This window comes from Pleurodeles waltl, chromosome 5 (genome assembly GCF_031143425.1).
Source record: "Pleurodeles waltl isolate 20211129_DDA chromosome 5, aPleWal1.hap1.20221129, whole genome shotgun sequence".
NCBI lineage: Eukaryota > Metazoa > Chordata > Amphibia > Caudata > Salamandridae > Pleurodeles > Pleurodeles waltl.
The window spans coordinates 1,370,263,345-1,370,290,198 of record NC_090444.1 but is presented as its reverse complement, the minus strand read 5'-3'; the positions used below and the strand labels follow the sequence as shown (position 1 = coordinate 1,370,290,198).

Here is a 26,854-nt window from a genome sequence, read left to right as displayed (position 1 = left end):
AGACAAAGTGGATTTGTTGCTGCACCGCTTTAAGGACAGTTGGGCTATGACCAGGTTCTTAGGCCTTTCTATGGCCCCATGTCATCCATAATCTGCCTTTTGCTCCTTTCGTGCCCATGAAAGGGGCTTCCAGCTGTGCCCATACACTCTTAGCCACAGTGCTGTACATGTTCCACAGCCTCTGCGTGGGTGCAGTCCCCACAGACCTTGTGGGTCAGGCAGCCAGCGGTTGAGTCAGTCCACCACTTCCCCAGCAGCCGCAACCTCCAAAACCCTCCTAATCTGCCCCCATACCATCATGAGCATATAGTTGTCAGCAGGAATCGCATCAGCTGTCCCGCTGGCAGTCCATACCTTCGTACAGGTGGGTTTTGCAGATCATCCGAAGGGGATACTGCCTCCCCTTTGTGACCACCTCTCCCCCATGCCACCATCTTACCACAGGCTGACAGAGAACCATCTTTCTATTCTCTGCCAGAAAGTTATGGCTCTCTTGGCCAAGGAAGCCATAGCGAGGGTGCCGATGCCATAAGTGGGATGTGGTTGCTATTCTCGCTACTTTCTCTGCCGAAAAAGGATTGAGGCCTTTGTCCTATCCTAGACCTACGGCCCCTCACCTACTTCCTCAAGAAGTAGAAGTTCAAAATGCTCCTGTTAGCTCAGGTCCTGTCTGCCCTAGATCCAGGAGACTGGATGGCAGCGCTGGATTTGGAGACCGCATATTTCCACATCCCTATCCTGCCTGCTCACAGACGTTACCTGTTGTTCACGGTAGGCCACAGACATTTTCAGTTTGCCATGTTCCCTTTTGGCCTTACCAGTGCCCCTCAGGTGTTCATCAAGGTGATGGTGGTGGTTGCAGGTCATCTGCAGAGAACAGGGGTGTCAGTCTTCCCCTAGCTCGACGACTGGCTGTTGAAGGCCGGCTCACCTCTAGCTGTCGTCTCCCACTTTCAGCCTCCTTGAGCTCAGGCCACCTGTATGCCTTTCTCAGGTTCTCCTTTTCATACTTTCTCCTGCCCAGCATGGCTCTTGCCTTGGACAATCTATTTATGCTATCTCTTTTCTGTGGTTGCCTGACTAGCCATCCCTCTTCAAGTCCCCTACTGTAAATAGGTGTCTAAAGGGTCTTGTACATCTCTTTCCCCCTTCTACATTCATCATGCTGATGTGGGCTTGTGCTAACATTCTTGATGCGTGCTCCTTTCGAGCCTCTCGTAACTGTCCCCTCAGGCTTCTTACAATCAAGACAGCCATCCTCGTGGTGATTACATCTGCCCGAAGAGTGAGTGAGCTTCAGGCCTTGTAATCGAAGTCTCCTTACATACCCATATATCCTGACAAACTGGTGCTTAGCACAAAAGCTGCCTTTCTTCCTAAATTGGTCACTCCATTTCATGTAGGCCAGTCCATCACCCTTCCTACCTTTTATGCTCCTCCATACCCCCTCTATAGAAGACAAGCGACTCCACTGTCTGGACCCCAAAAAAGAGCATTGCCGTTCTACCTTGACCACACACAAGAGTTCCTGGTGAACGAGCAACTCTTCATGGGGTATGTTGGAGCAAAGAAAGGATGGGCCATTTAGAAGCGGGCCATCTCTAGATGAGTCGTACTGTGCATTAAGATCTGCATGCATTGGCCAAAAAGCAACCCCCTGAGGGCCTGCATGCTCACTCCACCAGAGCCAAAGCTGCGACCACTGAGTTAGCATGGGGAGTTTCCTAGATATCTACCAGGCAGCAACATAGGCCTCTTTGCACACATTCACAAGGCCCTACTGCCTGGAAAGTCAGGTTTGTAGGGATGGGCTCTTCACCCGTTCGGGCCTGCAGGACTTTTTGGTTTAAAATTGATCCACAGACCCACCTCTGGGGATGGTATTGCTTGGGTATTTATTCTCAGGTAAGGAGTCTGCTGCTAGAAGTCTGTATCAGGTGCACAAGTTACTTACCTTTGGTAACGCCTTATCTGGTAGAGACTCTGGGCCTGATTACAACTTTGGCGGAGGGGGCTAATCTGTCCCAAATGTGACAGATATCCCGCCCACTGTATTACGAGTTCCATAGGATATAATGGACTCGTAATACGGCGGGTGGGATATCCGTCACATTTGGGACGGATTAACCCCCTCCGCCAAAGTTGTAATCAGGCCCTTTATCTAGCCGCAGATTCCTTACCGATTCTCCCTGCTCTGCAAACGGATTTCTAGGGACAGGAATGTTCCCTTTCGTCAGCGTGCCTGGGGGATGCCTATATAAGTGCCACCAATGTAATTTCCAGCGCAGAGGACGCTGATGACCCATGCGGAGCAGAACAACGCCACCTACTGGCAAGCAGAGGTACTGCTCACCAATAATCTTGATCTAGTCTGACACTGGGGAAATTTTACGATAAGGGATCTGCAACTAGATATAGTCTGACCAGATAAGACGTTACTGAAGGTAAGTAAATTGTTCATGTAGTCATTTAAGTCCAGGAGTTTTTTATTGTTTTGTCTGATTATCATGCAACTAAGCTTGCCTTGTGGATGTCTGTTCGCCCTTGTTGTGGGTTTGCTTGGCTTTTGTCTGCTCAACTCTTTGTGCCATGTTTGCCTTACCAAAACCAACTGTAACTGATCCCCTGAATTCCCCCTCCCTGCTTCCCTGCATGGTCGCTTTTAAACTACAGACTTCCTCAACTGTGCAGAGTAGTGCCTGTAGTCCCTATTCTTTTAGCTTTGGAACTGAACATCACAATATGGTCTGGTGTGAGAAACTTGGTGAAGCCAGTAGACAGGATTCTTCCCCAGATACTCAATCTATGTCTGGTGCATTTTTCCTTCTCTGGATAACGATTTCCCCCTTCAGAGGTCTCTTCCTTTCTGTTTCATGGCTAGTCATCTGCCTGTTTATTAGATCCTAAGAGGTGGGCCTTTCTCTTCCCGGTTCTTTTGAGGGGTTCTTTAATAGCCCACAGAAGCTTGTTTATGGTGGGTGTCTACACTTTCTTTTCATGAAGAGCTGGCCAGTCACCTGCCCTCCAGCCAGTCCCATCCCTCGCTGACATCATGAACTGCCATGTCTTCTCTTCCCCAACTACTCGGCGATTCGCAGAGTACAGCATCATATTTCTTGACTTTTGATTGCAGTTCACTTTTAACCCCCTCAAAATGTCTGCATGGTGTAGTATTTTGAAGATAAAGTCCAGGAAGAGTAGGATAGTGGTGTTTTTGTATTTTATGTCTCCTCGTTAGCAGGCTTCTTGCAGAATAGTGTCACGGTTGCAGTGGTAGAATATGTGTGTAATGATGTTTCTGGGCAGGGCCCATCGGCGAGGCAGCGGCACTGGAGCCTGATTCTCTCACTTCACGAGAAGAATTTCAGCTGCCCCTTAGGGGGCAGGTTTTGTATGATCATATGCTCCATAAAAGGTTCCACATTGGCCATAATGTCCTTTCTGGGGACCCTACCAATTGTATATTATTGTAGCGTGATTGGCCTTCATCGTCTTCCAGCTTGGCCATCATGGTTTTATTGTCTCGTAGCAGGTAGTTTACTTGTTCTCTGACGATCCATGTTTCAGTTTGTAGGGCTAGGATAGTGGGTGCTATCTCTGTAGCTCTTTCATTAATTTTATGGCTATCTACTGGAAGGCGTGTCAGTTCCATCATTACAGAATCTGTTTTGGGTTCTAATGTGCCTTTTATGTCTTTGCTGGTTGCCATGATGTCTGTTAGTGAGGTGCCTGTGTCTTGGCTGGACTCCTCTTCTGACTGTGCCTCTGTGGGGCTACCCAGTGCGGCCAGGGGGTCCACAACTGCTGCTGGCACTGTATATTTGTCTAGTTTTGTTTACTGAGTGCTCTTTCTCCCCTCTGCACCCTGCCATGTCTGCCTTCATGGGACATAAGGGGGCCTGATCTCTGGTTGCCCTCTCCTCTGTTACATTGATACAAGCATTCCAAGTGCTCTACTCACTTCCACCTACCAGTGACAGATCTCTGACATGGAGATTTACTCTGCTTGTGTCCTATCAGGTTATGCTGCTCCCTTTGAGCGAGATTTCTCCCACAAGTTTGGGGGCATGTTGTAGGTTGCAGTATCTGCGTGTCTGCTTTGGGGCATCACAGTTGTGTAAGTGCTTTCACAGAGCACTGTTGTGTCAGCCTCTGATTTTTGCAGTTGTCCACTCGGTGTAGGGCAGACTCTGGCTTTTTCTGCTTAGCAGCATGGCAGCCTGCTCCTAAGCGGCACCAGAGACTGTTTTCATTTATGGGATTAGTCTCTGTGTCCTGGGCCTGTTTAACCTTTGCCCATAAGTACTTCCTGCTGGTGCCACTTATCTTTAAGCTGGTTTTCTCCTGAGCTGTGCACTCAGTCAGGGTCTCCTTACCAGCCCCATATGGCGCTACCTCAGCGGCCGCAGAGTGTTTGCACGGCCCACCATTGAGCGTTATCGTTGCGGCTGCAGCCTCTGGTCAGGCACCATCTCAGGAGCCCATCAGGGCTGCAATGTGTCCAGGGATTCCTGCCACAGCATCGATGTTCGATGCTTGTACACACCACTTACACACCCATCAGTTCATGTTGTCAGTCCTCTGCTCCTTCGATGGCGGCTGGTTCTTCGGGGGTGCCTGGCTGCTGCTTTCCTTGCCACTAGCCTGCACCTTGTGAATGCCACTGTCCTGCTGCTCTCTACGGTCCAGGACACAGCTGTCACTCTCTCTCCGCAAATCTCTGTCTACGGGCATTTGTTTGGTCATGAGTGCTGGATCTTGGGATGGAGGCAGGGGGATTTGAATGTGAATGGAGCAGGAACCAAGTTAGCATGCAGCCATCTTCTCCGGCAGTGACCATGCCCCCCGTTGTGCAACAATCTTGATGGAATCAGGGGTGGAAAAACAAGAAAAAAAAGTTAAAATCAAGTTTTTGTGTAAACCTTCTTTGATGAGCTCACAATGACATTGCTGTCCTGTTTTCTAGGAACATAAACAAAGTTATCCTCAATGTATTTTATCCAAGTCCACTTGCACAGGCCTAGTGCAATGAGAAAGCAATGGGAACATGACTTGTGCTGCAGAGTGAGATAAAGTCATAGTAAAATATTTATGAAGCACCACACAAGTGCAGATGCATGACCAGCAAGGCTACTGGATAAACAGAATCTTCTTGATGCACTGGGTTCATGGCTAGTTAAGAAGGTACCTGCACGTAGGCTTGACCAGACCAAGACATCACTATAGTATTTCGGTTTGCCCGATAAAGCAGGGGCCTAAGCCTCCTCACTTACATAGAGGATGTAATATTCTAGAGGGGCATGCGTGTACATTAGGTGGAACATCACAGTGTAAGTGAAATATTCTTGTGTTAGCTAGAGCATAATGTTGCATTCTCATCTGTGACCACATCCTCATGGGATGGGATGTGTCACCAGGTATCGATAATGTATGGATTTGCATTTTATGCACTTATTGCTCTTTGCCCAATTCAGAAATTGGAACACCTACACATATTGAATTTTACTGAAAAGCCACAGTTAAAGTGCAGCTACAGTTATGAAGTAAAACCAAAATAATCACAGACATTCACAAGTTAAGATTAGGAGCTCAATTAATGACTTGCACAACAGCCATGCCAAACAAACCTTTCACACAAGTGCATTGTTTAGAACCGCACCTTTGATATGGCAGATATAATTACAAATGTCATCAATACTCTTACAGATGAGAGTACATACCATATTAATCTTGCTAAAATTAAAAAAGCACACTACGTAAATCACCACTGGCACACCTGTCAGATAAAGTGCACATTTGTATAATGCATTGGGCTCTTCCCCTTCTAAAAGGGAGATTGCATCAAGAGCTCATGCCAAGGCTGCTCTACAGGCTGGATTGTCAAGATGAAAAATAACAAAATGGGTGAGGTTGGATTAAGTAAAAAGGGAAACGTTGTGCGGGGAGAGAAACCAATAATGTAGGGTGGCGGTCGACAAAGAATTGAAATGGGCTTGGCCCATCGGATTGGTGATCCTGAATTGGGGAACCTTAGTTTCTTTAGCAGTTAACAAGGGACTAGCTGGTTAACCAAGGGTGTAACTGGAAGAGGAATAGTGTGGGCAAAAAGTAACATTGAAGGCTAAGAGACATGGGACAAAGCATAAGTTAGGTGATGGAGCATAGTAAAATGAGTGGCAAGTAGCATCTTTACAATATAAACAATAAGTATAGATGGCCCAGTACACCAGCAGCTATCTCTTAGTCGCTTATATGTATTCCCTGAACTGTCTCTGTTCCTCTCAGGAAGGATCCCAAGAGATAGGTTCTCCTTCAATGAGCTCTTATCATTCATATTCATATGCTAAATGATGCAAACCAACCCCATGTTCACTTAGCTTCTCGGGATGTGCCTCATGTAGCCTCATTCTTGAGATATAATCCGTTGCTGATGTTTCAGTCCATGTCCTCAGGATTCCACAGATATCTTTGATAAACTGTAGTTTTCACTGTGGCTTTTGCAGAAGCCCTATGCAAAATACCTTCTGAACCATCATTTTTTAAGTTGCTCTTCATTGAAGATTTTACATGGTAAGGAAGGCAACAGTTCCAATACCAATCCAAGAGAAGGCCCAGGTGCTCATGTGGCTGGACATCAAATAAACAATGAGTTTTATATGTTGGAAACATAGTTATCAATTTTCGTGAATGCTAAATAGGATTGTCTCATCGAAAGAGCAGCTCTTGGTATCATTACCATAGCATCACATTACAGTCCCCGTGAAGCAGTCAAGGGTGAGCAGTCATGGGCGGAGACCTTGACATTGTCAGAAAATTGGTGTAAAGGAAAGAGGGACAACACAAGTGAATGATGGTGACCAGTGCATCCACTTCCCCATTCTGAGTGTCATCTACACTGTCAGTTCCAGAGTCACCGCCATTGAACAATCTCTCAGAGCTGCCTCAAGTCAGAGTTAGGTTCCATTGCTAGTAATATCACATCCATCTTGTGATCTGATTGTCCCACCCAGCCTGTCGACGGAACTGCTGCATCAGATGTCCTCAGCCCTCACCTTGCGACAAAAATCGTTTTTCCAAGCCGCCACGGTCTATAAACCTTCTCCCTGCCATGCGGCAGGACATCAGGCCCAGCAGACATGTCTTTTATTGTTAGAATGTATTGCCAGTTCATTATGTGTGTAATATAGTTGCAGACTTTGGCCCAGAATGGGTGCATCACAATGGGGCGCATCACCATATGATGTGGTAAAGTCAGCATTGTCTGTGCTCCATCTGGGACAGTCATATGGCACTGTAGCAAACCTGCTATGTAGGTGCAAGGAGGTTAAATATAGACGATGCACTTAATCGAATTGCAGCAGTTTCAGCTGGACATTTCTCGAGACCTGCAGGATATGGCTCAAGATCTTGTTTCAGTCTGCATCATTTAAGGCAATTCGTATGTCTTGGCTTCAGCTGTCTTTCCGTCCACATAGCGCCGGTCTCACTGATTGACCCAGCCCTGCATATATATTAGTGATTCTGTGCCTTATGGGCTCCAAATTAACAGCACTTGTAGTACTAGATGAATGTCAGGTTCCTTACCCGAGTCTCCTCATACCTCCCCGATGGCTCCCCTGAGTGCTGCATTTGTCAAAAATTGTCCCATTGGAATGGTGTATGTTTCTAGGAGTTTCGTAAACAAGAGTTCCTCCATTCCATCATAAAGGATTTTTTCTTTCGAGCTATAGGGGGCCATTTCCCTGGGTGTCACCCACAGCTCTCATTGTCATACCCTATTGAAATGGTGCAAGACTATAGTTTTGCCTGTGAAGATTACACATCCCTCCACATTTTCACACTCTCTTGTTCTTGGCTCATTATCCTTTGTAAAGCTTTTTTCAAGTGCAGTTTGCCTCTATATTCAGCATTTCTGCCTTGCAATCTCTTACTGCTATGCCATTTGGAGTTGTGGCATCTTAGAGGCCTCAAAACTGTCAACCTGTCGACCAGATGGTAGACTTTATCCTCTATGTTGCATAGTAACTGCAGTAGGGCACACTCCCCTTTTTTTCAGTTATCCATATCATCGAATTTACATTGGTTTGATTCTAGGTGTGTTGTGGAATGGCACTCAGATCGAGTTCTAGGCACTAATCAAGTGCCATATACCACCATCAGCACGGCACAGTACCTCAGTTGTCACCCCAGGTCTACTGAATGGTTTCAGGTGCAGCAGTTACAAGACCCACATGGTCTGTCTGTTGTGCACAGCAGTTCGTGGAGTCTCTGGGAGATGAGATTGTTTTTCTTAACAATTACATTCCACCAGCCTCCCTTCCCTCGAGCTTCAGACTTTCTTCTTCAACGCTTTTGGCCTTACAGCAGTTCACAAGTATTTACTCCGGCCCCTAGACACCATGGCAATTCTAGGATCTCAACGCACAGGGTTCCAGGCACCAGCATATAACAAAGTGGTTGTGGCATCTTTGACTTGGAGCATTGTCTCTCTTGGTGTACTGCTCTTGGTAGGCCCCTGCAATGTTTCACCTGCAGCTGAGTGGTGTGGGAGGCATCTGGTGAAAACCACTCTTCAAATTATAAAAACAGAATACAAGAAATGTAACCACAGAATATTATAATGGACAGGCATGTGAATATGTTATATTTTTTGCAATCATGTTCATGCCGTTTATAGGTTAACAATGTTTGCATGGTATGCTTTCAGTGTGCATCTTTGATATAATATATTGTTTCAGCCGCACGGTGTCTGTGGTCCTACACCAAGCGTAACTCTTTATGTTTACAATTACATTTTTAATGATGACTGCACTTTTCATCGTGTTGCTTTTGAATCATCACTGTTCCCATGTATTTCATGTATGTCATTTGATTATCCAATGTATCGTGTCAGTAGCTGTAAGATTGTTTTATATTATGCGTAGATGAATAAACTTATATTGATTGATTGATGCATGGTATCACATCTGCTACCCCTGGTGTTTTAGTGAATCGACATCCCTGGACATAAGGCTTAGCTTACTGGTAGTTTGTATTTGTCAGTCATTCTAAATAAAAAGTGAACTGACCATTTTCTTCAAAATACTGTCACAAGATTGAAATGGATATTCTTAAATCCTGAACTTTATTTTAAATAGGAATGTGTTAGAAACCCTAGCTCAAACCAGAATAGATGCAAAGGCAACCCAAGCAAAGATCAACATAATCAGCCAAGAACATGAGGAGTCAAAGGTAACCGTGTCTGCCACATTCAATCAGCTGATTGCCAAAGCTTCCTCTTTGGAGAGACTGAAGGCTGAACTTGGTAAGGATGTTTCTACTTTTTCACTTACTATTTTCCTGTTGCTCAATTTTCAAAACTGAATATGAGCAAATTTTCATCAGAAGTGAATGATGTACTTGATAACATTGGTCCACTGGTTAGTAGTGCCTAGTAGCTCTCAGAAGAAATGGGTACTATCATTCTATTTATTTAGGTATATATAATAAATATTATAAGTGGCAAACCTAGCTGCAAAGCAATGGAGTGCTCTACCTTGGATGGAGAGGTATATTAGAGATGCATGTAAAGGTATGTAAATAAGAATTTACTAGTGTGGTTTATAGACAAAAAGGGACTACTGTGGGCATTGGCTCTTCAGGGACCTTACTTCGTCTTGGCAAGGATTCTAAATATCATATAGTGGCTTGATTTACTGCCCATGATTACATGGAAAGACTTCCGATTTAACAACTTACTCCCATAGCATTAAAAGCTAATTTGAATTTTGCATTAATGATAATTTGGCTTCAGACCCTGACCATATATTTGACAGCTAAAAGATTGCTCTTTAATCTAAGAAATACTTATTTCCACCTATGATTATGATAGTTTAAGCGTTATACTCAGCAGAATCATGGATGGTTGCAAATTTGACTAAAGGCCTAATTTACATTTCGGCAGACAGGTTACTCCATCACAACGGTGACGGATATCCTGTCCAGCGAAATACAAATCACATTATTTTGTATGGGATTTATGTATCGGCAGACATGATATCTGTCACCGTTGTGACGGAGTAACCCGTCCACCGTAATCTAAATCAGGCCCTAAGTTATATAAACATACGGGGGCTTTGCATCTCATGCACTGCCTATGCTCATGTTCATTTTAATGAATTTGTCTTCGACGAAGATGGCTTTTTTATGTTATGCACTAAGTGTATTAGTTGAGCATTGAATGTATTTTACTCATCCGCCTATGGAAGGATAAGCAGTTTTTAATGGTTCTGGATTCAGGTCTAGAAGTTCCGCAGATGGGCTCTGAGAAAGAACTGCAACCATCCTAATTTTTCGTAACTTAGCTCCTACAGGAGGTCTCTATTCCTTTAGTATAAAAGAGAAAGTGTTTGTAGTGGTATCAATTATTCTTCATCTTAGGTTGGCCCTAGCCATCAACAGGGGTTCGTATAGATCTTTTACCTTATATATTTTTTACAGTTAAAGCCAGTGTATTTACCAAACCTTCAGTAGACTAATCCTCTTGGTACTTGAGTGAGATGCCTTTTCACTTTGGTGTTTACGTAACTGCTTTTTGGGACTGTCCGTTCAGATTCCCAGTGACATAAACTCAGATTCACTGAGTTGTCCTACCTTGCACACAGTGTCACATTTGAAATGGGGCATTAGGCAGACATACCGTTGCCAACTTGAAATTAGCATTCTGTCTGTAAAGTAGCCCAGCTGAGTGAATGTTCTAAGCAGAGCATTTCTGAAGACTGTGAAGACACCTGAAACTCTCTACATAGGATAATGTTGGCCCTAGGGCCACAGGTTGTTTTGAATTAAAGTTATTTCCCCATCAGCGCTTTAAATGAGTTGTATCTCTGCCATACAATGTGCTAGAATGTTTCTCTGTACTTCCTGATGCATTACATTGAAATAATATAAGTATTCTTTTTAAAAGATATTGCTCTGACTGAACACTGATTTTATTGCCTATTCTTACTTGTGTCATACAATTTCTGGGTACCAACCCTCTACTACTTTTTAGAAAAAGCCTTGCTGGGTCATGGACATTACTCTTGAATAGTCAAGAGTACAAAAAAGCAATTTGGGTATCTAATTGGAATACAATAGTATATATGCCATTGAACACCTTTAGTAAAAGACACTGCCCTTGACAGTTATCTCCTGTGATTACTGACTGCCCAACGAACACAGAAAAAGCACCACAACAGCATATAGAATGTTTTTTGTAATGTATCAGTAATGGAACACACCTGCACTTTCTAAGACAAATTTTATAAAGACAAAAATAGTGACAATGATCAAGGAGCTCCATTATTTGGTCATTTCTCATGCACATACACAATAATGTGGTGTCCTACACTCAACGTCTACTTCAGTTGCTTACTGGTAATGCATGGAGTCTGAGGGCCTCATTACGAGTCTGGCAGTCTGAAATTTGGACCACCAGACCCAAGGAGAGGAGACTGCTGTGGAGCTGGCGGTCTCCTCCCCGGCCCAATTACAAGGTTTCCACTGGGTTGACTGGCAGAAAACTCTGAAATCAGAAACCGTGCAGCGGCATTGGCCTTGGCTCCTTATGGAGCAGTGGCCAATGTCATCGCACAGAGGGTGCCTCCAGCATTCCAGCAGTGAGCATTCCGAGGGTGCTGAGCAGAGGGGCCCTACACTCCCCACGACCTGGCCATGGCCAGTGCAGGAGCCCCCCTGTAGCCCTGAGCACTGGGTTTCCACCAGCATTTCATGGTGCGCTCCCCGCCATGAAATGGCTGGGGGAAACTGGACTCGTAATCAGCACAGCGGGGCTGAACTCTGCACTGCCATGGCTGGCCACAATTCTGACTGCCGTCAGTCTTTCAGGAACCATCTTCCTGGCGGGGATAGCGGTCCCCTGGCGGTCCAAACACCAGGGTCGCAATGTGGAGGTCGGACTGCCTGGAGTGCGGCGGTCTCATCGCCACCACGAGGCTGGAAGTTTCAAGACTGCCAGCCTCGTAATGAGGCCCTGAGTCTGCAAAATATGAACCTCAAGTATAGAAGGTGCATGGCATCCACACATGCTTCTCTTTCATCCAGTGTTTTATCTTCAATATGTGATAGTAGTATCATTCTGCAGCTGTCTTAATTCATCAGCCTATCAATCTTAAGTCCAATTTTTACTTTTAACAGTGCTATTCTATTGATTCTATTGTATTCTAAAGGTTTTTATATAGTGCATGGCTACACACAAGAGCCTCCCAATGCTGAGGCAGACACGCTTGCTAGCCTTAACCAAGATAGAAAAGACATGACAGCTAAAATAGATGTGTCAACAGGGGTTTTCGAAATGTGATTTTAGAGAGATCACCTAAGATTGAGTGGGAGGTCATTCCGTAATTTGGCTGTCAGTAACCTCAGCATCTTGATCTCCTAATCCTGGGCAAGGTCAGCAGATTTGATTTCCAGGAATGTAATGATCGCCTGGTGGGTGGGGGTTGTAGCAGTTGACAAATAAGAGGAGTGCTGAACGAGACATGCATAGAACTTTGAAATGGATCCTCTTTTGAACTGAGAGTCATTGCAGCGCAGCCAAGGCTGGAACAGGCGAGCAGTGTTTAGGAAGTTTCCAAAGAGAACGCGCTGCTGCGTTCTGAACAACCTGTAGACGTCTTAGGACATACTTTAGGCTTCCTAAAAGAAGGGAGTTGCCAAAGTCCAGCCAAGAGTTAGTTAGACCCTGCATGATGACTTTCTTTGATGTAGGAGGTAGATACTGGATAACTTTTCTTAAGGTTCTTAGTAATCCAAAACAGGTAGCAGGCAGTTTCTTACCTTGGGCTTTCATTGTCAATGTGTTGTCTAGTCAAAAACCAAGGCATTTCACTACTGTGGGTTCAGGTCTATCTCCTAGGTGATTGGGCGACTCTAGTTCTCACCATTTTGGCAGATTGTTGCTGACAACCAACACCTCAGTTTCCCCCCTTTGAGCCTGAGGCTCCTGTCAGACATACTATCTGTGACCTCCTTGAGGCATTCATTTAATTGAAGGGAAGGGAGGACTGCTGTGACTCAGGGGTGAGTGCTAATACCAACTGACTATTGTCTGCATTGTATGACACTACTTCAAGGTCCTGTTCTTGCACTACCACAGCCAAGGGGAGGACATATAAATTAAAAAGTGTAGGGCTTAAGGAGTAGCCGTGTGGGAAATCACAGTTGACAACATGTATGGCTGAGAAAAATGGTTTATCAGACCTGAACCCTCCTCTTTTCTAAAAAAAAAAAAAGCTGTGAACCAGTTAAGGGCAAGGCCTCTAATGCCGGCTTCTGTCAGTGTCAGTAGGATGAGAGACAGCTCTGAAAGCTGCGCTGTGATCAAGCATGATCATGGCCGTTGAGTCACTACGGTCAACAATGGTCCGGAGTGCTTCTGTAGCCACTAATAGTGCAGTCTCAGTGCTGCTTCCTGGCCTAAATCCCATATGAGTAGGATCGAGAATTGAGTGACTTTCCAGGTAGCTCAAAAGATGTTTTTTAATGTGTTTCTCCAGGATTTTGCTGGCTATCAGAAGTAAGGAAATTGGCCTGTAGTTTTCGGTCAAGAGGGGATTAGCTGTTGGCTTCTTAAGTAAAGGTTTAACTACGGCATGTTTCCATGATGAGGGAACACTGTAGTTGGCCAAGGAGTTGTTGAGGATTTTGAGTAGCCTAGGTAAGATGGTGGCACTAGCATTTAATAGTACATCAGGTGGACCTGGATCTAGTGGCAAGCCAGATTTTATAGAAGTAAGAATGCTGTTTACATCTTCTGAATTTAATGGGGGTAGAGTGTCCAATTGGGCAGTAATGGTTAGATCTTCAGGGGTATTAGGGCTTTGTTCCACCTTGGCTGGCAGGGACTTTAGAATAAGATTAAGTTTATTAACAAAGGCATTGACAAACATATCACACTGGTCTGTGGAGGGAACAGGACCTGACATACCAGTGGGTAGTTTCATAAGACAGTCTACTACTTTATATATCTTTAGATGAGTTTTTGCCATCTTTAATTCTCAATGAAACAATGGCCTCATAATACTTTCTCAATTTTTTTCAAGATGCCCCAGAGGTTTGATAGGCCGAGGTCCAGTTTTACTGTGTACAGACCAGGGAAAGATATCAAAGAAACTTAGCTACTAATGATCTACCAGGAGAGCAGGTGATGTTAAACCATGAAAAAAGCATTTCTCAGGTATAGAACCTTTTTGGGTACTGCAACCTTTTCTACGCCTGAACATTTAGGTGATCATTATGACTTTGGCGGTCTTTTTGTATGTCCACCAAAGCAGCGGCGGTCTGAAAGACCGCCATATTACAATGTGCTGATTTCCGCCCCATGTCGGGCGGCAATCCGACACCGTTGGCCTGGCCAATGTTGTAATAGAGGCGGTTCCCACCGCTGGCAACGCCTCGCCAACAGGACTCTGCCCACCGTATTACAATCCGTAATACGGCTCAGTAGTTACCTGCACGGCAGTGCGGTGCTGGCACTGGAAAGCACAGGGACCCATCCCCTCCCAGACGGCCACCTCACCAAAGCAGGTAAGTTGATCGTCCGAAAGGGAGGGGGAATGTAAGTGGTGTCTGCTTGTGTGTATGAATGTGGGAGAGGGAGGGGGTGTCTGTGTGTGTGTAAGTGCATGTATGCCGAGGGTGGTGTTGTGTGTTGGTGTGTGTATGTTTGTGTGAAAGCGCGAGGAGGGGGTGTCTGTTTGAGTGCGTGCATGCGAGTGAATGTGTCTGTTTGAGTGCGTGCATGCGGGTGAATGTGTATGTCTGAGTGCATGTATGCGAGTGAATGTATGTCTGAGTGCGTGCATGCGAGTGAATGGGTGTATCTGAGTGAGTGTTTGGGTTGAGTGTGTGGGGGTGTATTTAAGCGAATGCCTGGGTGAGTGTATGTAGGTGTGTGGTCGTGTCGGGGGGTGTCAGCCTGTCGCTGAGTGCATGACTGCCAGCATTTGTGTGGCAGTGCGACTGCCATGAAAATGCTGGCGGTCTACAGAGTCGTAATACCGACGGCGGTGTAGCAGCTACCGCCTGGCCAAAGGTGCATACCACGGGCGTGGCGGCCAAACCGCTGAAGTCATAATATGGCTGTCTTCACTTCTGGCCCAGCTGCGGTAAGACTTCCACTGCGAGTCTGGCGGTCCAATGACTGCCAGACTAGTAATGAGGGCCTTAGTTCTGCCTTCCATGTTACCACTGGTATTGCTTGGAAAACAATAACCCACAGCACTGTTACCCTTAAGTTATCTACTAAGCCTGTAGCCTTAGGGAACCATATTGAACCTGTTCAAGCGGTACTGTTCTAAAACCTTATTTAATGTAGCTGTTCTAATGTAATTCTGTTAATGGGTAACCTCAGTTCTAACTATCTTTGCTTACCAAAGACAAGCACTTTTGATTCTATTATGTCTTTCTGGAGTACCTTTTCTTGATAGGTTAATCCAAACTTTGCTATAAATTGCAATAGACTTTTTCTGATTCTTGCAAGAACGCATGCACCTTATTTGTACAATGAAAGTGTGGTTGGTGGATCTGTTGTAATAAACATATCCTTATACAGGAACATCAGAAACATTTCTAAGTTGTTAACATAATGATTCAATGGCACTGGGACTAACCCTATATTCAAACGGGTCCAGAACTGCTTCACTCTATAAATGCAATGGAAAGTTATGTTTCAAAGATGGGCATATTTTGTAAAGATAATAAAGATCCCAATGTTTGTTAAATGGTATCCACCTCAGGTCATCTCGCTGAAGTACTGGGGAAGAACTGTTGTAATGATCATGTTTTCCAATATAGAGACCCCTTTCTCATTTCAGTTTGAAGACATATGCTATTGAACATGTAACAAGTGATGAATTGCTAACTCATCAAATGCACATTTCTGGCATGTGTTTTTCTCTAAATGTATAATGAATATCGCTGATAAGCAAGATCAATCAAAAAATATTCAGTGATAATTTAGTAACTATTTAGGGTAGAAATTATTCCAGCAGTGTCATAAATTCCTTCCATTATTCTATTATTTGAATCACTTTCTATAAGGCTTCTTTCTTTTACGTTTTAGGTTCTGGAACGCATACAGGACAGGTTCCATTTTAGGTATAGTTTCCATTTTAGTTCACGTGTCCAGCTTGTTAACCTTTGGCCCCACATCCATCCTAGGTAATGGAGGCTGCCATTTGTCCTCAGATTATGCAAAATCATCAACATGTTTGCCTTTGACATAGATGTTGTCTACACCTATTTTTCCAAGAACTGTGAAACGGTCATGTCATTCAGATATAGACATCAACAAAACCCGAATGTGACAATCTAGGACAGGTGCCTTTTTCAAGGTCATATAACACCCATAGCTAAAATAAGGTAGTCTAAATTGACATCCTCTCACCTCGTATGTCCATAAGGAAATGTCTGGGACACTCTCGGCTCACATAACCTATCTCAGACATTCCTCAATTTATGTCAGAAATTCCAGTCTCTAACAGAATTCAGTATATGAGGACTGTCACTTGACCACTTAGTTAGGAGAGAAACTTCACCCAGGCCGCTGATTCAGATAAACACAGCACCAGCTTCCAAAGAGCCTCAAGCAAGACTTTGTGAAGCTCTGTAAAGCATCGCATTCTGCCTTCATGAACTGGTGCCAGGATTTTGTTTTCTCGCTGACACAATCTCATAGGCCTTGACCGTGTGCTTGAAATAGCTGACAAAGCTATTCCAAATAGACAACATATCCTGTTGTCCAGGTGAGTGCACCACTGCCAAAACGCTTATTATATAGTCATCTGCTAGAGCTAGCATTACGCTTAGAGGTAGCACATTGAGGGTATAAGGGCTATAAATTGTGGTGTTACGATTTTCCCTGTTTTCACTGTTGTTGAAAAGCTTAGCTGCTGTTTATTATCTTCTGTGATGTTACCAATATTATGTTTACTAGATACCGGCATTTTAAAATAACTATTTGTACATAATTATGTTGAAATACATAATCTGTTTCTAGTGATCGTGAGTGTGTATCATTAATGGATGGCTGTTTGGACTTTTGCTGCTCTCTGTTAGTAACCCAATATTGACACCAGGTGGGGTTCTGCCGGGCTACAATAACCTCTCTTTCACATTCAGCGCTAGTGCATTAGATTAAATTCACTCATGTCACCCGTGGATGTGAAAACAGATCTTGTAGAGATGAGCCAGCGACTCAGTTTATGCAACAGAGTGGTTATCAGTTTTGTGTCATTCCTGGATTCCAAAGGACAGCAACTTCTCCAACATTTTCTGATGACATCTAGAAGGGAAAATGGCCAGTAAAGTTCCATTTTTTTTTCTTCTATTAAACTGATACAACTTCAGCAACGTAACACTAGTCATCAAAATATTGTTTGCGATCTTTAATGCAGAAGTGGCCAAGAGCAGTTGCTCAGATTTGATGGGAACAGGTGAAATGTAGTGTGGACCAAGGGCAGTATCACAAAAAGTGCCCTGGGGTAACAATGAGTATATGCATCTACTTATTGCGCCCCTGTTTTACTTTCATGTTATAGAAAGGGCTGCAGATACTTGTGCGCTCTATTCTATAATACAGATTGTACTGGTGTGCATTTTACACTGGTGTGATCAGGAGAGAGTGTTTCCTCATTTGCATGGGAGTGTGGCACAAGGCAAATGAGGGAACACTTTGCTACTGCACGCATTCTGTATTACAGACATGTGCGGCGGCAAAGGAGCTGGTGTGAGGTGCAATGACTGTGCCAATATGAGACGACATACAGTCAGTGCTCCCCCACCCCCGATAGTGACCTTTGGGTTGGTGTAAGAGGGATCCCAGGGACACCCCAGGCATTGCCCCACAGCTGGGAGCTGACATATAATGCATCTTCCTGTATGCGGATCCCTTTCGTCCTCTTGAAAGGGATGCCAGTTTTAGGCACCTGCAGTGAAAGGCAGACCAGCATCTTCAAATAGGGCACACTGTTCCTATCTATGCTCTGCACACCCAGGTAAAGGTATGCCACAGCATGGGCCATGCAATGCGCCTTATATGTAAAATGGTCCTAAGTGCCTTTCTGGATATCTGCATGTTCAGAGCCTGAATAACACAATCATGGGAAAATTAGAGATCAAAACTTAACAAATCTATTTTCTGAGTTCATTAGATGGTATGTGTTTGGGTCATGAAAAATATAAAATGTTATTTCTATTTTCACCAAATAATAAATTGTGTGTCCTTTTTGGCCCTATGTCACCAGATTACAAAGAATATGATACACTTTAATGGCAAATTTCACATTTTTCTGCATGTACTTTAAATAGGCAAGTTTATATTTGGCAAGAACAACTTGGTTTCCAGTCTGGCTTGTGATAGCCCGTTTATAGTTGAAGGTTCTTTCACTTTTTAAGCAACTTACTTATATGCTGTCAAAATGCTTTTGGTCTAGTATTCTGATGAAAAATGGAACTTGATCTGTTTGGTCTAAAGCTCCATTACACAGCTCTTCTTTGATATAATAGCGAGCAACACTCAAATTCTGCCTCACCATTGGTTATCCCTAGCTGGAAAATTAAGGTTTATGAGTACTTTCTGGTGTAGGGAGTACATTAAAATAGTGGAGACCCTACTCAGTCCTAATCAAAACAATATTTTGGTCTGTCATACTGGAATTTGGATACATTTGCAAATAATATTTGTCTGAAGGAAGATCAAGAATTAATCTATTGAACTGTTTTTCTTCTAATAATGTTGAGCAGGGATCAGTGACCATTCCAGGAATGCTACAAAGCATATTGTAAATACATACTCTAGCACTGCATCAATATAGTTGGCATAAAATAGCTTGAATTGCTTATGTTATCAACAGATGAAAGTTGATTGGATAATCAAGGTCATTTTTACTTCCTGTAATATATTAGAGAATACTATTCCCACGTGCCACGCACTAACCTGGTTCCAGCTGTGGAGACGATGCTGGACCTCTTATCCTCCCAGAGGGCAGCCCACGATCAAGGAATCCTAAACCCTTAAATCATACATTGCCCTCGAGGGGAAGAGGGGTTCGGGCAAAATAAAAAAAGATAGACTTGTGGCACCAGTCCTGCTCTGCTGCCTTGGAACACTGCGTAAGAGGTTCTGTATTCCCTGGAACATTTGTGTTGGTGTGGATGCAGTGCACTGGACAAAACAAGAAGAATAGTTTACCAACTGTTTTCAGCATACAAAGATTATGTAGTTATTCACAATGTTGTACACTTACAGGATTCACCACAAATAGTGCATGAGAACAGGTACAATCAAGATTTAAGGCTGGAGTTGCTGGCACTCTCAAGAATAATTTTACATTCAGATCTCTGTAGAAGTTTGTATACATATGTAGTGCGCTCCAGTAAGTCCTCTCTTGTTCTTAATACAACAATTTGTCAATAATTACTGGTGGGCGGATTTCAGTTCTGACATAATTCAAGTCCGGAGCACCCACTCTGTAAAGGTGTTCAGAGCTCTGAAGCTATTGAAATAAAGGTAGTGTCTGATTTCCGGAGAGCAAACTTTCTGTATTCAGAACTGAGGCTTATAGGTAGTGCTAGGCTTAATCTAAGGAATAGTGTGCACTCACCTGTGATCAAGTACTTAGCGTTTTCTCTCCTACTTTAAACTGGAATCCAAAGGAAGTCTTTGTTGCTGTAGCACAGGGAGCCAAAGAGGAATCACCACACTGGAAGCGAAGATGACAGAAACGTTAATGGCGTCAGGATCAGAAGAGCTGCAGAGAAGCTTGAGCTGAGAAAGACTAAAGGACTGGTGGAATTTGATTGACTCAGTAGGTGAGTACAGAGATGATGCTTGCTCAGAACAGAAATGTTGGCAAGCACAGTCTCAAGTTTCAGGTGCGGTTTAAATACTCCATGGATGTGTCTGACTCCTGAAGGGCAGGTGGCTCACATGGGAGACAATAAGATTTGAACGGCCCCTGGGAGAGAACACCTGTCTGCCTACTGGTTTGGACTTTTAATGCGAGCAGGTGCAATCAATTAACATTAGCAGGGGGAGAGTCAATAGGTCATGGCAGTTGAAACAAATAAACAGAAGAAGTAGAATCAATTAGCATTAACAGGTGGACTCAGTAGGGCATGGCAGTAAACAGATGCAGGTGGAATCAATTAACATTAGCAGGTGGAGTCAATAGGTTATGGCAGTTGGAATTAATAAACAGGAAACACGTCTATTCCTCGCAAGTGTGCAAACCAAAAACCTAATTGACAATGGTACCAGAATGTTCTAATGGGTTCATGTGCTCTCTGAAGGGTCCTGCCAAAGGGGTAAGTGTAGTTGCTCCATTGGGCCTCAGGCGTGCTATCCTGGAGTTGCAGGAGGCCATGAAGTGCCACAGGAGAAATACAAGATGAGTCTTGTGTTCCAGACCCACTGTAAAGAGGGTGCAAGAGGACGTGGCACCATGTAAACTAAGTAATATATGTTTTCCTGATGTTTGTCTGGGCCTGTTAGTAAAATATATTGTATATGAATTAAAATCTGTCAAGTGAGTAGTATGTCGCAGTTGCCTGTCCTTTATATCCGCACAGAGCACTCTGCCGCCTTCCTTCACAAACTCTGAGAGACAATAATATGCAGACCTCTGGACAAATTCTGTGTGATGCAGCACAGTAACTGTATATATTCACAACATATCCTCTGCTTTATGACAATTACTCCTTGGTGCTGGCTTGAGATAGGTGAAATTGAAAAGTTCAAAGCTCACTAACTTGCATCTTCACAAAGCTTACTAGCTTTGCAGATGACTCAGCTGACTCATTTAAAAAAAAAAAAAAGGGGTGGTGAGGGGAGAAAGGCGCTGTGCACCTGTTGCTGTGCAGCACTGCTAGTGCTTTTCATTGTAGAAGCTTCCAGCAGTGGCTCAGTGTACGTCCCATTTCCTACTGGCCAAATCCTGCAGTTGAGTTTTCATGCTGTAACTCAATTCTAGAAAAGCCCTAGGTAACAGTATGGAAGAATGCATTATTCTTTGAAGTCTAGTTTCTTGCTCATCTAGGGTCGAACACCCAGCTGCAGGAAATATGTCAGGTAAATGGAAGCTTTCCCCCAGGTGAAGTCCAAAAACTTTGCCCTGGTTCTTGAACTTCCTGAACAGTGACATTTCTTGACTTGTGGGGAAAATTTAAAGCATTTGTGAATTTTTGGAAGAGTGAGACAGAGTATGGAGGTGCAGAAAAAGAGCCTGTTAAAAAAGGATTATGGGGAAAAGGAAGTGAAAACTACCAAACAGAAAAATGAATAGGTATGATTTCATCCTGCAAATTCAGGAGTAAGTAACACCTACTCTGAAAAATCTTTGCAAATTGGTCACACTGTATTTACACATTGAGGGCATTTAATTTACTGGGAGAAATAGTAGAAGGAAGATGTAAGCAGTGCATGTTTGCGAGCTGGGAACAGCGAATTGAAAAAGTGAAAATTTTGTTCAGATGACTGTCTCTCGAAATGTTTGAACTTGATGATTTTTCTTTCCTTTCCATTTTTATTTACATCAGTCTTTTAATGGCTAATATCTTATGAATAGTTTGATTATAACCTACTTTGGAGCTTACATTCTGTATTCTCCCATTAGTATTGATTTCTGAGCTTTTCTATTGTTGTACCCCTCTGAATTTTTGGGTTTCGTCACAACAAACAGATGTAGGCCAAAGGGTGAGTTAAGCAAACAGCAGTGGACCTTTAAGAAGTGAGTGAGCCTGTAGGCGCACTCCAGTGATACAGGTTAAAAAGGACCTGTTCACTCATATTGACCACTACATGGTATGCTGCCACCACCACACATGTGCTGCAATCCCTGAGATAGGCCTACTTCATGGCAAACATGCATGATTTTTTTTTTGCGTATCACATTAAAAATCAGAATTGGGGATTTAGACTACAGTGCAGTTGGGTACTTAGGGCAGGGGTACATGTGCATTTATTACCATGCAGAGGACTTTGAAGGTCCCAACAGAAGGTAAGAAAACAACCTATATTTAATTTAACACATAGAAAGTGGAGGAAATTAATTATATGTTCAAATATACATTTCCACACGAATTATTTATGCAGAATTGTCTACTGATTTACATTCTGCAGAAGTTAATTTTATGATTTGAAGTATTCTTGGAAACGTATCACCATTGTTGTTTTGCACCAGTATTCATGAGATTCTTTCATAATGTCAAAAAAGTTAGAAATGTGCTTTAGATGCAGGAGTATGTCCATAGGAATAGATTTCTGACTTTCACAATCTGTTTTTGTGAATCAGGCCCAGACTAAGAGAATATCTGAAAGGAACATTATGTGCATAATTGCGGCAGGGCTCAACAAATTGCAGATTACATGCAATCAAGGTATTTTGAATCATTTTATGGGACAGAAGCCTTGCTCTAATTTAATGGCGCCGCCTTCAACCAGTGAATGCAATTAAGTTAATATATTTGAGAACAATGTATCTTGTCCCTAAAAATAGTCTTTCGAAGAATGTGATACTTGTTAATGTTTTGTTTTTAATTTTAAACGTTGTTTACAGTCCTGACATTTTTATATGACTCCTATAACAAATAGAAATATAGTTTAAGCATTCAAGTGGGAAGAGGCATCGCATCCACCCAGGTCTATGCCCGGTCACTACCCTGCCATTCTAAAGCCAGGACAGAGTCGGTGTTTGCTCTCAATTATAGACGAAAATAGCGGATTAGTGTCGGATGCTATGCATGTCTCTCTATTCTGGAAAGGGCAGAAACAACGGACCTGGGACTCCCTAGGTCCTTCCTTAATGTATAAACTCCCAGCTATTTTAGTACCAAAATTACATTTTTTCTGGTTAAGGGCTCTGGGGCCCAGCAAATGACTTTTGTCATTGTTTTGCTGCTCGTGTGATACAACCTGAGGGAAACAGATTTCTTTCTAGTAGTCCGTTATTTAATCATTTTGCCCGAGGGCAGGCAGTGAACAGACTGCGGGATAATTGTAACGAAATTAAACATTTTACATGCGTATGCATTTTGTTACTGAAGAAGACTGACCATGGACGAACTTTAGTTAAAAAATTAAAACAAAACTGAAAATGCACTGTTCATTCTTCATTCATAGGAAAGAATAGGGGAATCCGATTTTGCCTCAAACGTATTGAAATATTGCTTTTTTCCTTTCCCTACTATGAAAACATAACACTCAAATAACTGAAACATTTTTTGGTCCATTTTTCCACTAGGAGAAAAAAACTTTAACATGTATAGGTGCAAAGTTTGTTTACTGCAGTCTATATTACAATAAAGCAGTGCAAAAGGTCATTTATAGCGTTTTTCGACTATGTAAAATATTCACATTACCGTAACCCAAGCGTTCTGTTGACAGAAGGTGTTCACTAAGTTCTCGTATTGTGTATTCTGTGTCATGATTTGAAAATGTTATTGTGACTCTCTCTTCTCTCTTTATCTCTTCCCCACACCCAGTTCCTTAATTTCTTCACTGTCCATTTATCCTCCTCCCCTCTTATTCTTTTACACAGTTTTGCCCCCTCCTTCATATCCCTTCTCTTTCTGTAGTTTTTTCTTCCTGTCTCTTCCTCTATTCTGTCTCTCTTCTCTCTCCAGTTTCTCCTCACTCTTCTCTTTTTACCTTCCCTTCTCTTTATGCCCACCTCCTCTGTTTCTCTCCAGGAGCGGCGTGTGGCGGGGCGGCGCGGGTGAGTGAAGAAAAATTAATAATACATTTTTTAAAACTTACCTGAATGCGCCGCCACCACCGCGCAGCTCCTCTTTCCTTTGCCACAGGCTCCCAGCCTGCCTTGCGGCCAACCTGAACACTGCTGTCATCCTGCTGGCAGCATTCAGATTGGTCGGAGCGCCCAGCCAGGGCACTCCCAGGCAGTCTACGAGAGGCTGTCTGCTCTCTCCAACCCGGCACAGCATTGCCGGGTTGGGCAGAGCTTAGTGCGCATGTATGTTTGGCTGGCCAAACATACAAACATACTGAGGGGGAGTGGTGAACACTCCCCCTCTGTGCTCGTCATGGCCCATGGCCACGCACCTTCTACAATAAAATAAAAAACACAGTTTATTATCGTTTTATTGTAGAACTTTGGCGGGGCGACGCTCCTCTGCCCTGTCGGAGGAGACAACCCTATTTCTCTCTCCCTCTTTCAGATTTAGTCCCTCTCCATCACAGTAAGTCTGCCTGTATATAAAACCTAAGATATAAAACAGCACAAATGTGTAACCTTCTCTTTCTCTGTGGATACAGGCATAGGAGGTGAAATACTTCAAGTCTTCCTTGCTCAGAATGAGAGTGACTCAGAAGATGATGAAGATGGAAAGGAATTGTTGAAGGAAGGTAATTTGGTTATTTTGTAATTTTGGAATATAACTAGAAACCCTTCATGCACATAAGAATCTACATATTTTGGGGTATGATGGGTTTTAACAGTAATGTTAGCCCTAGGCTATTGTAGATGTTGAGTAACAATTCGGACTAAGGTTTTTAGCAATCTTCATGACTAAATTAAACTTGAATCACATTTATTGATTTTAGTGCTCAGTGTTATGCATACTACACAGAACCTATGAGTTTGACCTATTTGCATGCTAGTAAAGGTGACTTGTTGCCGTCTTATTGTGCTGTCCTTAAACCAACTAGAATGCTGCATCTTCCTGCACCCAATAGTTTATGTTCATGTTCAACAGTAATATAAGACAAAAAGATGTTATGTGTTGAAAGGATAATGCCATCATTTGCGAGAAGCCAGCTAATGTTCATAGACAATGACCAGAGGTATGAAATCAAGATATTCATAGTTGGACCAGCACGCTGACCAGTGTTCTTTGGAATGAAGGAGAGCTTGATGTTTTGAACTTATATATGCTTCTTTACTGCTGATTGTGTAGATACAGGAGCCGAGGAAATCCATTAACACTTATCAAAGTCCTTGTATGTCATCAAAACTCAATTAACACATGATTGAATTTGTATAATTGGTTGTATTGAGCAAGACTGTAATTGTGTGGAAAATTGATGCTTTCCTTCAATTCTTGAATTTCTCAATGAAAATTGAAAAGTTTTTCTCATTTCGATTCATGCTACCTGAAAATCAACAGTATCACCATTAGTACATAACACTGTTGTTTTTTTCTCCAAAATTGGCAGGCTTTAGTAGATCATATGGTCTTACTGCCTCTTCTTGCTGAAGACCCACCTCAGCCCCCAAAATTAAGCAAGTGTCTCCCATTCTCTTCTGACCCTGAATCTCTTTCATATTGATTGATTTGTCTTTCTTCTGTGGGCTCCTCAGAGGCAATGTAGCCCACCGTGAGGCTGCTCCGTTGATCTTCTCACAGTGGTCACGTTTCAGAATTGCTAGGTCTAGTGGACACCAGCGATCACTCTTCATTCAGTAGGAGAGCATTTCTTGACTTGCTGCACTATTAATTGATTGTCACAGGTGGGTTTGTGTGCTGTTCAAGCTGGGCTCATCTAGATGTCAGTCAGTGGTCATAAGGAGATAGTTTCATCCAAGTAATTCATTTGGTCCTGTAGTGAATCTGTCTAGTTCTCCAATGTTTCATTCTATGTTCCAGTAAAATAATGTCCGTCCTGAAAGATGCCTTGGCAGCGAAGTCTGAACTGAGAAGGATATGGCATAAAACGTGGCATTGAGCAGTTCTGATAAGAGTCTGAGTTGTGTTCTCACACCAAGCAAGCTTTCAAAACTTTGAAGATGTTATGTGCCAGAAGAGGGCAACTTCCTTTATAAGTCTAACTTTGTAAAGTATTGTTGTTCCAAAACATTGTAACTTCCACTGTGGAGATAGAGTTAATGCCACAAGTGGGCATAACTCAGTAATACGATCTTCCCGACTTATCAACTCTTGTAACACTGCTTCCATTTTTTAGGAAAGTAAATGCCTGTGTGCTTGTAACAGTGTTTTATGGGAAGACAGATAAAATGTTTTCTCTGGCATGATTTCAACTAAGGTTAGTCCAGCAATATTGCCTCTTGTCTCTCGTTTTTAGGTTTCGCTGGCACAGCGCTTGCGCTGTGGCAAAATCTTTTGTCTTTGAAAAAAAATCTGAAAGGGGACAAACAGCCCGCCTACAGGCTTACAACCCACACACAGCCTTCCCAATACTTACCATTGGTTGACTTCTCCGGTCACTCTCCTTTCCTTGCTTCTCATTGGTTAGCAGGAATCCTCACATAATCAGGTTGTACTTCCTGTCTTCCCCTTCGGCTCTTCTCTGGAGCTTGGACAAAGTACTCCTTCCAGCTGGTGATTGGCAGCCAGTGTCCTTCCACATGCAGCGGGCTTCTGGGGTACTTCTTTTTTTCTTTCTTTCCCACTGTCAGTGCGCCCGCAATGTCGTCATTTGTCCTCATCGCCATTTGCTGTTGTTAATTCATTTGTGTTTTCCTCTTTTCCATTGATCACCATCCTGTTTATAAACCTCGCTTGCTTGCAGGAAATGTGTCCGCAAACTATCTTATCCCAGAGCAGGTTGGATGAGGAGAGATGGAAATGACCAGTGGCTGCAGCCAGCTCGATGTGTCCTTTTGAGTCAATGAAGTGGGTAAACAGTCCCATATTATATGTGGCTGTTGATCAGCTAGCCACCTGGCTGCGTTTCTGTTAAGTCATCAGAAAAAACGGCTACTCCCACCCAATTTGATAAGCCGCGTCCGAATGTGCACACGCCTCCTCCACAATTTATTATGGCTCGCTAGCAGGCAGCCCAGGGCTTGGAGCACTGACAAGTTTCAGCCGCGCACACCTGGCTGCGGTGACACTG

At 43.3% G+C, this 26,854-nt stretch overlaps 1 protein-coding gene across 1 annotated transcript in view; it reads left to right on the top strand.

Moving 5' to 3' along the window:
* Nucleotides 1-26,854, top strand: part of LOC138296482 (uncharacterized) — a 1,064,486-nt gene that overhangs the window by 796,531 nt on the left and 241,101 nt on the right. Inside the window, exons 74-75 of the mRNA XM_069235627.1 lie at nucleotides 9,138-9,304; nucleotides 24,314-24,403. Of these exons, the coding sequence (XP_069091728.1) occupies nucleotides 9,138-9,304; nucleotides 24,314-24,403 (257 nt within the window). The remainder of the gene's footprint in view (nucleotides 1-9,137; nucleotides 9,305-24,313; nucleotides 24,404-26,854) is intronic.